Source organism: Dermacentor andersoni, chromosome 2 (assembly GCF_023375885.2).
Source record: "Dermacentor andersoni chromosome 2, qqDerAnde1_hic_scaffold, whole genome shotgun sequence".
Classification (NCBI taxonomy): Eukaryota; Metazoa; Arthropoda; class Arachnida; order Ixodida; family Ixodidae; genus Dermacentor; species Dermacentor andersoni.
Window position 1 is genome coordinate 110494906 of NC_092815.1, and position 12035 is coordinate 110506940.

General features: G+C 43.3%; 1 protein-coding gene across 3 annotated transcripts in view; it reads right to left on the bottom strand.

Moving 5' to 3' along the window:
- Nucleotides 1-301: 301 nt before the first annotated feature.
- Nucleotides 302-12035, bottom strand: part of LOC126541240 (leucine-rich repeat flightless-interacting protein 2) — a 53078-nt gene continuing 41344 nt past the window's right edge. For all 3 annotated transcript variants that reach the window (XM_050187934.3, XM_050187936.3, XM_055076597.2), the window contains 8 exons: nucleotides 11427-11597; nucleotides 9788-9880; nucleotides 9595-9691; nucleotides 8136-8185; nucleotides 7823-7943; nucleotides 6560-6639; nucleotides 4596-4700; nucleotides 302-3056 (listed from right to left, as the gene is read on the bottom strand). In XM_050187934.3, the coding sequence (XP_050043891.1) occupies nucleotides 2955-3056; nucleotides 4596-4700; nucleotides 6560-6639; nucleotides 7823-7943; nucleotides 8136-8185; nucleotides 9595-9691; nucleotides 9788-9880; nucleotides 11427-11597 (819 nt within the window). In that variant the 3' untranslated portion in view covers nucleotides 302-2954. The remainder of the gene's footprint in view (nucleotides 3057-4595; nucleotides 4701-6559; nucleotides 6640-7822; nucleotides 7944-8135; nucleotides 8186-9594; nucleotides 9692-9787; nucleotides 9881-11426; nucleotides 11598-12035) is intronic.

Genomic DNA, 12035 nt, shown 5'->3' on the forward strand with positions numbered 1-12035 from the left:
CGTTGTCGTTGCAGTCATTACAATCGCCATTATTCATCATTGTTCAAATCCACTTCTCCATTACTTTTTTCCCAGTGCCAGACAGCTCACCAGAACTTGCATTCATGTGAACTTCTAAGGTGTTTCTTCATAATAAATCTTTTTTGTGTGCTTCAGAGGCATGCACTGACAATATGGCTCAATCCTAATGTTCCATTTTAGCTTAAAGTTTGGCCGTGCTCTCTGATGTAATTTCTTGCGCTGCCATCCAGTAGGAGCTTCGCAACAGCAAAAGAAACACTCAGCAGACAAGAACACAGTGTGCAGCTTTTCTTTTTTTTTATTTGCTCAAGTGTTCACACGCTTCACCCAAGTTGCGTTGTTTGAGCCATTTCTCAGTTATTTCAGCAAGATGAACTGTGTCAGAGTGGCGGAAGCTATCACCTTGGCACAATGGCCACTGATTGTTAACCTATACATTCGGTCAAAGTTCACCCCGCAGAGTATCCAGCAGTTGAGAGCAGGGAGGACCATGCTTTCAGGATAAAAAGAGAAAGCCTCACTGCTAGCACGCCAAAAAAATATGTGCACACAATGTATTTCGTACACCCATCATTTTACATTGCTTTTAGGAAACCTTGCTCATTTTTTTTTTCTTCTGGTAGAAAGGAAGCTACGTTGTACTGCTTTGCGCTCTTGAAAGGACAGGCAGGTGATGTTAGAAGTGAATTCCTTTACTGGCATCGCAGCAGTAGGATAAGTTCCAAAAAAAATAGATGCAGCTTCAAGGATACTTTCTTTCAGCAAACTAGTTTGCCTTGGCCTTGTACTGCAACGTGGTAATACCCAAGTCATTTGACAAGTATGGCAAACAGCAATATAAACACTTTTTCATTTTTGAGGAGGAGAGGCTTTATACTGCAACACAGTCACCATTGACCGAATAAGCTTTAAAATTTTCAATTTGATCGAAAAGGTAGTGCTTGCCTTTGCCATCAGTGCTAGGGGCTACTTCACAGCCCCCGATAATAAAGAGCTGCAAAACATTACCAGCACCTCGCATCTTGCCAAAATTCCGTCACAATGGGCTAGAGTTCGCTAGGCAAATAATAAAAGGGAGCACATACAGTTAAGCAGAGAAAGTAGATGAATAAAGGGTTAACAGAAATGGGTCATTGTGATGTTTGTTCATTACCAGGCAAGTCTCTTGTTCACAAGTGAAGGGATGTTCCTTGCAAACACTTGCTGAACACAATGATGTGTCATTTCTTGCTACAATTTTAGTTTGTCCTAAGCGAGATATCTCCAAGCCATGGTGTTGTAGAATGAAGCGTGGTGCCACCTAATAAAAATTTAGTAAACTTATCAAATGACTTGTATGCTGCATATGAGGAGCACAGACCTAGTAATGCAGCAAGCTAACGTGAACACAAATTCAGCCTCAAGAAAGGAAAGACAAAGACTTGTTTGCACAAAGAGCCCCAAAAGGTTATTATTAGAGGGCCCACTGCATAACCAAGCCCTTTATAAGGACACTCCCTCTCCGGCTTTTAGGGCAAGGAAGGCTCAAAGGCAGTTCAGTGAGAGGTGGAGGGAAACTGATCAGAGTTTGAACATCAGCAAAGCCAAGTGGGTGACAAGCACAAAAGAAAAAATCGGCAAGTAATTGGCACTCGTGGGAACATCACAGCACTGCACACATTTAAATCCACTGTCTCGACTCGTGCCCTGCTGGAAATAAAAAAATAAGGCAGCCTTAACACGTTCATGCACTTGGCCCAGTGGCCATAGATATTCACTCCAATAAAAACCTTCAACCGATGCCCAAGGGCACATGCGTCCACACCCACTCTAGTAAGGACTTCTAGAAGCACAGTAGAAAGGTTCATGCGCTGCAGAACAACAAATGAAACTGCACACCAGCAAGGGAACTTGCGATGTGTCCAGACAATGTAAACATGCTCGATTGAAATGACAGAAAAACCGAGCAACATATGTACTGCTGGCCATGTTGTGACGCTGGCAAAAATATTCTCTTTGGCTTTTCTTGAAAAAAAAAAAAAAGAGAAAAGGTGAAAGCAGCAGAAGTAGACATCTTTATTGCATGCGTGTGTGCAGTTCACTGTCTCTGCAGGCCTATCATCAGATGGTGAGAATTGCATACACTTCATTTAAGCTTGAGCTTCTGTTTCACTGGACACAGGTGGATAATGGGAGAGGGCCAGCACACCGTGGGCACAAGGGACCCATGCAACCCACCAGTTGCAACACACAAAAAAATTTGCATCTGTGAACCACGCAAATGCAGTGCAAGCAACTCTTGTGTGTTGTTACACACAAACCACCACAACCACATTAATTCCCTCAAGTCTCGGAAACATTCACACAGAATTATATTACCACTAATAGTTTATCGTCAGTGTTTGTATAAAATCCAGCTGCTGGAAAAGTTCCGAATGGTACACTAGCCCATGGTCACATCTACGGGACGGATATAGGCCAGCCATTTGCCTACCGTCGTGGTCACTGGCCTTCAAGAGTGTTCGCATGCGGCCATTGTCTCCGATGCACAACGCCGTGCACGTCGCAACTTTCGCGACACTGTTCATTGCCACGAGGATGGGAGCACACCACTCGGGAAACAAGATATGGCGGTTTCTGTGCGACTCCCTGCCTCTGGATATGTACAGGTTTCTAGACAAACTGCAGGAACAAACTACATTTCACAGGCTCTTTCTCCACTCCTAACCCGCACACAGCATGGTTGATGGCTCGTTATTAATGCCCGAAGGCGCTGGCAGAGCCCACCGCAAGTGGAATGCGCCTCGTTCGCAAGCCTTGCGTTATGCAAAAAGTGGAGAGCACAGGGGTGCAGAGGGAGAAGGAAGGCAGAGACCGTGTGGTAATAATAAGTTAAACCTCTACAGCCCCTGTACGCAAGCTCTGGCCAGCACTGGAGACGTTGCGCTCTGGAGTCACTTGAGGCTGTTCCGTGCTGACTTGAGTTTGTCGATACGCTTCTGGAGGTGCTTGTTGGCCGTCTCCAGCTCTTCAATCCTGGCCTGAGCCTCTCGACACTAGGATAGAGGTAAGGGGGACAAAGGCAAAATAGGCCTGCTCAGTTACGCCTGACTGACAATGTGAGCAGACGAAACCAAGCTCGCACGTGTGTCAAATAGGCTAGAGATATACTATGCAAAATTTGCAATATTAGAAGGCTGCAGAGTCATTTCACAATTTCTTGAAGAGGCTTTCAGTTAGCTGAGTTTGCCTGCTTTAACCCTTTGACGGTCAATGACGTAAATATACGGCGCCGCGAACAAGTCTGAAAATGGTCGATGCCGTATATTTACGGCGACGTCTGTACGTTTAAAAAGCGCGCCAATTTCCTAACTTTTTCTTTTCTGTCATGTGCTGCCACCATGTGGGGATACAGGGAATTTTTTTCGCGCGCCTCCCTCTCTCGGTTTTCGTTGCATGGTTTGTCTTAGCGCTAGTTTGCTCCCGCGCGTCTATATACCACCGCTCGCGCATTGGCGTGCGCGCAGTCGGGCGGCCATTTGGATTTTGTTTCGCAGGCAGTTTCGGCTTTTTGCACTTGTGAAACTGATGGCCATCTTGTTCCTAATCACTCAAAGGACGGGCGCTTGTTTCTCGCTCGTTTAGTGCTCACAGGGGTGCGCATAGGAAGGATGCCGCTGTGCATGCGTTTCCGTTTCTTTTCTTTTTTTCTAAGACTCGCGAAAACTAATTGCCCTAGCTGTTGGCAATAAGATGAAGGTTAGCGGAAGTTTGTCACACGTGTTGCTTTTTTTGATGGGCACACAACCAAACAGTTTTCTTGAGTGCGCGCACCTAAGCAGTTCGATTACGCTATGGACGTACGTATTAGTGTAAGAGCAGGAACATTTGAGGCTTGCGAAATATTCTCGTGTGCGGATTTTCAATGCCTTGAACTATGTGCATAAGAACGCACCAAATTTTTAATTCTGATAAGTTTATTTCCTTTTTTATTGTTGAAATTCATGAATGAAGAGTGAATATATACCAACGCAAAATATTTTTTTCTCATTTTACAGTCACCCTAGAACTCATTTTAGTCACCCTAGAAAAATTACGGTAATTTTTTTTCGAAATAGATCCCTGAGAAGAATCGGAATCTGCAATAAAAAATATCGACCCTGGGCGGTCGCATATGGCGAAAAAAATCGACCCTCAAAGGGTTAAACAGTACTACCACTTAGTACATACTTTTTCCGAGCTCTGGCCAACTACGGTTTAACGAGGTTTCACTGTAACAGAGTCTTTCATCCTGTCGTATTCAACACTGAGCACGTGCTTGCTATGAAAGAGCCTGAAGAAGGTTACAAATGCTGATAGTGCACATAAGTTTCCACTTATGCTTATTTCCTTTTTTGGCTAGTCAGGGCAGACAAAGGAAATAGAAAAACAGGATCAACAGTCACAGCTGCATCATCATATTTTTACATGCACTTCTGTTGCATTCTGACCTACATAGTTCCCGTAAATCTGTATGATTCAGTTCGTCCTTTTATCACTGCTGTGTTATTTGCAAACACACAATCAGACGTCTGCACTGCCAATGACGTATTCACCTCTCTCTGGAGTTTGCGCTTCTCAGCCTTCAGGTCGTCTTCAAGCTTCTCGGATTCCTCGAGCGTCGCCTTGAAGCGCAAGACCTGTGTCTCAAGCCGCGACACCTGTGGAAACACAAACCACGTTGTAAGACAGGAGTTCGAAACTTGAAATGATGAGGAGGGGTCAAACAAGGAATGTTGCCTAAAGCCAAAGGGACTTGTCTTCATCCCCTTGCCATAGTCCACTTGTCAAAACGTTGGTAATATGACATTCCTTGTTCGACTACTCTTCATCAAGCCACATTGTAGGCAGCTTTAGCTGTCCGCATATCTTGCCCCTTGCAACTGTTGCTGCACCTCATTTGAGTCGTTGAAACACGGAGTTTGTTTAGAGTGATAACGCACCCTTTCAAAACTCAATTTGTATTTCTTTGGTGTAAAATATTGATCATTACTCGTGAATATGAAGGACAAACTTCACATTTTGAATTCTGTGCCCAGATCGAGGCATAAATGATGTCAGTGCAACAGCATTTTCACGTTTGGCAGTTCCTGTGCAGGAAAACTTTCCGATAGCTGGCTGATTGCACTTGCAACAACTCTACACAAAACGTAAGCTTTCTTTATTGACAAACACTCTACTAGCATCAAGCAGACCATGTCAAAATGTATGGAATTATCTGGAGCTGGTGCTGCAATTGCAAGATGGTGTCCCCACCACTCATCTGCTCATGGTATAGACTAACCTTCCAGGGAAGGGTAGGCTGACAATATAGCCAGACTTAGTAGTTCTCTTTAGTTTTTCTTTAGGTGGCAAAGGAAATATGGGAGCCGGCTTCAGAAATAATTATGATGTCCTTCACAAAAGTTGGGAGTAACACAAAAGTAGTGAAGGTAACTTCTATAGAGTTTCTAGGCATATGCTGCATTTGCTGCGTTAACAACAAAGCAAAAGCTACATCAATGACTGTAAAGTGCATGTAATTGCCACTGCAATATAAAGGCTGAAACAAAACTGGTCATTAGTCACATGCCCAGTATACAGGCAAACCACACCAAGCATGAAAAACAGCCAAAACAGCAGGACGAGGCAGAATCTCGTATTTATAGTAATGCCACTTGAGCTGCAGAAGTATCCACAGCAGAAAGTGAGATTGGATTCTAACATTATTTATGACAGAGGTAGCACAGAATTCTGCAAACAGGCTACCACACCCGCCCCATTCAATGCTGTGCTTGTAAAAGTAAAGGCATACCCATTTTGTGTCTTGTTATAAGCACGACTGTCAGCTTCAAAACTGCTTTGGGCGTGAGCTTGGAAATCTTACTCGTGGCAATTAGTATGTGTGGGAAAGCTAGCAAGTGGAATTTCACACGAGGTCTAATGGTGCTTGTATGCCGAGAATTATATTTTATTCAAAATAGAATTTACACATCTCACATGTGTAAATGTCAGTCTTGATACAGTGTGTACACAATAATTCAGACTCAGATTTTTTCATGCTTTCGATTTAAATTTAGCAGTTTCCAAAATTTTGGTTGGGTTGCTATGTTTTCTTTGGCTCTGTGCTGCAGTGGGCGTGTGGGTCCCAAGCACAGTATTCCACGAAAGGAAAGTCTCATCCATGAATTGTTATGCGACCCTTCGTGTGACACTTTCATATCGACTCCTGAATATGACATGTTCATGTAGACTCCATCTTTTGAGTGAAGGAGTTACTGCACTCTGATAATGCTGCTCAGTAACTGCTGAGCTAACATTTCACTATTGGTCAATCTTAGTGTCTACTCGCAGGCAATGTAGTGGAACGGTGCTTGACAACCAATTGCTTATTGCACTATTCGCACAGAAGTATTGCAGGAGCATAGTGACTATTGAAGTTTAAGGGGCAGCACTGAGCCTCTTTAGTGGAGTTGAAAAAGAGGTTGGAGTTGACAAGTGCAATTGTGAATATATATAAACATCAGTCCCCGCTACTCACACTGCTCTGGAGTGCTATGTTCTCCTGCTCTGCTTTGCGCAGCCTGTACTTGTAGTCATCGACCTGCTTGTTGGCTTCCCCTGTGCGAGAAAAAGGCATCATAGTGGCTCAGAGAGAATGCACGCATTAGCACAGGATGGACCTTCCTATGACAAAGTCTATCTTTTCTGGAATGTTTAGTGACCCCAAAATGAGTGACCCCGACATTTAAAGTTGGAACAGCAAGTTGACAAGCAACCGCTAGTGCTATCACGAGCCATGGTAACTATTTCATTGGGTAAGCTTACCAGAACAATCTTCAGCATCACCTAACACAGCTGATGTAATGCATGTTGCAGTGTTCTCATTTCTGCACTACATACTTGGGGCTTCGCAAGTAAAATGAACAAGAGTTTTGGAACAGATATGCAGTTTCACAACCCTGTGGGAATTGATGAACACAATGTGTTCAGATATGCCTGTGGAACCTGGGCTGTGCACACGGGTGCAACTAATCTCTTCAATTATGCAAAGTTCACCTACAATGCACTTTGATTACTGTTTGATGCATTAGTACTTATCATGCATTGATAGTGCACACCTACGGACCGATACAGTTTCTTGAGCAGCTCAACACTATGGCAGCTCTTTTGTCAGTTATTTTCGTTTACGGTAAAAGCTGACATACAATTTTCAGATAATTGTACGAGTGCCATTTCCACATATATATGCATGACAGATTTGGTAATTCCCACACTGTCCTGCGAAAATGAGGTTTTACATACTGCGGTACCACCTGAGACCTGGGTTCGGCAAAATAGAGGATAACCAAATTGTGGGGACAGATTATGAATGAATTAGGAATGCCTAGGCATGAAGTCTGGTGGCTGGTCCACATCAAATTTCACTAGCTAAACATTGCTGGGACATCATTTTATGGGGAATCAACAGAGTGGGACTCGCATGGTCCATGAACAAATAGTGCAGCAGAAGCACAATGATTACTAGGCAACACTGGCAGTGATGAACTCTTTCAAGCTCATTTTCATCAGTGTTTACCCCTGTTAACTTAAGTTGTAAGTATCATGTGCCACAGCTTCATTACATTCTACGATCATTAGGGTGGCTACTTTCTTGTAGTTCATGCTATTTTTCTTATAACCTACAGTTACGCAAACTGGGGGCAGACTTGGGAGTGGGTTTAACTCTGGTCTTCCTATGTGGTACCACAGGTTTCAGGATGTGCAAAAGGGGGACATAGTCCTGATGCAACTAGTGACTCACTTTGCACTTCAATGAGCCTCATTTCAGGTCCATTGGTCTGTGGGCCATGCACAACTGAGATCTGCTCTAGTCGAGTCACCTTCTGCCGCTCCTCAGCCAAGTCCAACTGCAGCCGATTGATCTGCAAAGTGCGGGAGCATTGATAGAAGCGAGTCAAATTGAACGAATCTACTTCCGGTTTCTAATTTTGCCAAGCTAGAGGAGAAGAAAGAGTAATGGGACACTACACATTAAGTTTTCTTTGTCAAAGCGCCAAAACTTGACCGTGCATTTAGTTAAAAGCAGCATGCAGTCTGGCCTTCACAAGGCGCACCTCATCTTGGAGCTGCTGCTTCTCTTCTGCAAACCGCTTCAACCGGACATCTGTAAATGCAAAGAAAAAAAAGTATGATTTCATGCCAATGTCCCAACATCTTCAGGGCTTCTTAAAGCAGCAGCTGTGGCTTCAAGCTTGAAAAGCCAGTTCCAAGTCATCTCCCTTCCCAAAACTTTTAGTCTCCCCTCACCTAATTTGTCTCATGTATTAAGACCAACAAAACATGTTGACACTAAAATTCACGCAGAAACTCCTCTGGGAGTTGTCTAAGTATGCATAAGCATTGTGTCACTTGATCAACTCTATGCATCCTGGTGTCATCAATGTTATGAAACCAGACCCGCTGTGGTTGCTCAGTGGCTATGGTGTTGGGCTGCTGAGCACGAGGTTGCGGGATTGAATCCCGGCCACGGCAGCCGCATTTCGATTGGGGCGAAATGCGAAAACACCAGTGTATTTAGATTTAGGTGCACGTTAAAGAACCCCAGGTGGTCAAAATTTCCGGAGTCCTCCACTACGGCATGCCTCATAATCAGAAAGTGGTTTTGGCACGTAAAACACCATAATTAAAAAAAAAATGTTATGAAACTTTATCAGACCAGTAAAACAACAGCACTGCGGCGACACGAACTGCAGTGGACAGTGGCTCAAAGTGAATTAATGACACAAACAAACTACTGCAGGTGGCGGCACCAGGTGTGCTGATGACGTTCTGATCATTATAAGTTGTTATTGCTCTTTAGAGCCTTAATCCATCTGCATCGAACCATTATAAACCGTGATCAACCAGCGACGGCTGCATATGGCGTGGTTGTGTGGGCCCTATCTTGAAAGCGACCTGTGATGGGGACAGAGTGCGCTGAGTGCCGATAGCTTCGTGTGTGCTGTGTTCTCACCGCTTAGTTCACGCTGAAGCGAGAGGCAACACAAAGGTAAATTTGCTTGCTGCTGTTGGCCTTATCTTGAAAGCGATCGTCTTAAGTGATGGATACACGGGTTTCCTCATTGGGTAGGCATAGAAATGCTTACACATTTAAGAGCTGTAGTTTTTATGCATCTAAGATTTATTTTTCTGGGGCCACTCTGCTGCAATCATGTCATTACTGCAGGTCAATCTGAGGTGACAGGTTCCCCCTGCAATGATATTAGGAAACCAACCTGATTGTTCTTTCATGCGATTGGCTCGAGCGTACCAGGGCATTCGAAGATTTTTCAAAGAATGACATAGTACAAGTATGCGGCTGTAGCGTGATACCCGACTCAGTTTTATATAACCATCTTCACATTAAATATAGAAAAAAAAAAAAAAAAAAGATCCGACTTTGGGAGCCTTTTGAACTTCCTCTTGAGAGCAGAACCTTGCAGCAGTCTGCTCATGTGGAAACTTGGGAATGAAAGAATCCATCAGGCAATGAACCTTTGTTGATTACAAGGCAACTAACTTGCTGTTCCTCACCTAAGGAGCCATGTCCTGCCTGGTCAAGAAGCTCGGCTGCCTCCTGTGTGACCAGGTCTGGGCCATCTCCATTTTGCACCAGCACTAGGCCATTTGCCTGCACCAGTATAAGTTAAGGTAATAAGTCAACAATCATAGTACCTAGTGCCTTTCGATTTCTTGTTAACTGAAGTGCCTTGCCGAACACACGCACCTCAATGAGCTCATCTCGTTGCCGAATGCCCTCTTGCAGCAAAGCGTTCTCTTCCTGCAGCTTCCGCAGATCCCTTTGTAGCTGGTCCAGTGCCTGTTGCAATGAACAAATGCACATGACATTCTTTTGTTCATTAAACAAGCAAGAATCAGGGGAACCGACAAGCTCAATTTACCAATAGTAACAACCAAACTAAATGACATTTACAAGAATGGATGCGTGGGCATACTAGTACTCTGTCTCTGTCTCTTAGTTCTGTGCAGCACTGTGGAAGCTATGGGTGCCTTGACCAATCAGGAGGGCAAGCACATATAAAGGTATCGGTTCGCGCTCGATGCCATATAAAGGTGTCAGTTCTTGACCTTGCAAACACTTTTGCAATCCTCGCAGCCTTGGCATTGCTGCGTGGAACTATAAGAGCAGAAAAAAAAAAAAACACAGAAAAAAAGGCATGGAGCTCTGTGGTGTTCAGTTTCAGCTGTCAATTTGTAAAAACACAGACAGATATCTGTGTTTTTCAACATATGTTACGAGTTTCAGCAACTAAATGAAGTCAACATACAATGAATTTAAGGAAAACAAAGCTGTGTTTCTTTTTTAAATTGAACTTATATAGAAATAATAATGAAAAGAGAAATGAAAGTATAAGAAAAGGACAATTTGCTGTTGATGTTGCAAGGTAGTCAGTGTGACAAGAGCCAGTGAATATAATGTCTATGCAGGAGAGGCAGCGAAGCATTTTGTTTGTACTGCATATGTTGAATGCTAAATATACAGTGTCTTAAAATTCATGCAGCACTTTCTCACGACACCTTGAAAAACTGTTAAAGCAAACCAATAGAAACAGAGTCACACATTAGTTCAGATGTTTTACTTCTGGAAGAACTACTCCAATGCTTGCTTCAGCAAGGAGGATTACTTCAAAGAAAACTGGATAAGTGGTTTTCTAATACATCAGGTACAATTATTCTCAGCACTTGTAAAATGTTACTGTTTAAGCACCAACTTTAATACTGTAAAAAGCAGCTAGTGAAGGCCAAGCGTATTTGAGACACCTTCAAAAGCTAATTCCACACCACTGGGCATCAGTATAAAAGTTATTTGCAGTATATATTTTAGTGCTGCGACTGCTTTGGAGGCATGTGCATTTGGAGCACGATAGCACTGCGAGCCCAATTATGCTCATAGACAACTTTCTCAGGCAATGAAGGGAAAGCTAGAAAGGCAAAGTATATATGTGGAAACCCTTCTTAAGAAACAAGAAAATCCAGTTTCATTCACATTTGTTAAAGCCAGGGAGCAGAAAACAAACACACAACAGCATTTGTATAAAATATGACATAAAATACACTACTCAGTGTTCAATTCGAATTTTATTGTTTCTCTGTGCAAATGGGAAACCATCACAAGTAGCAAACTGCTGATTCAGTATCTGCTCCAAGAACAAATGCACAGTAGCTACACCCCCATTGCTCTCCCTTCACTGTCGCAGAAAGTTGTCCCTAAGTCATTCGGCTTTCCAAGCTTTGGCTTTAAAAAAAAACTATGTTCAGTTTCTATGCTACAGGAAGCATAGAACTTCGGCTACACAGAGCAGCATTCTAGTTGAAGCTACAGGGAGGAACCTCACAACTCTTACCCGGGACTTGTCCCGGTGGTCTTTCTGCACATGCAGGAACTTTTCGGTAAGCTCCTCCATGTCATCCTTGAGTGTGTCCACATGGTAGGCCAGCGCGGTGCGCTCATTGTCCAGCTGAGCATTGCTGATCATGGCCTTGCGGAAGTTCTCCTCGACATCCTGCAGCTGATGCTGCACATGGAAACAGCATCTTTTTGCTATTGACTGAAACAAAGCTAACCAGTCAGAAGAAAGGACATTGCAATCAAATGCTGTTGTTACTGCAATACAGTTGCTACATCCAAGTTTTGCAGTCAAGTTTTGCATCCGTAGGCCCATAGTGGTTAATTTCCATTCTATTATAATAATAAATAGCATTGCTTAAGAAAGTTTGTCCCAGAATGATGACAAATTCTTAATGCACTTGTGTAAAAGCCACACCGAAGCAACAACTGCTCCAACATTTTTTAAAGAAAGAAGAAAACTATTATAACACTTTGTGCACATGTGTAACACTTATATCTTAAGAAGGAGAAGTGCATTAGCTTCTGACAAGAAAAACAACGAACCCCGCTTAGCAATGTCCTTCACTAGCCACAGTGTTATTTTGGTATGTGTACCTGCCGGTGT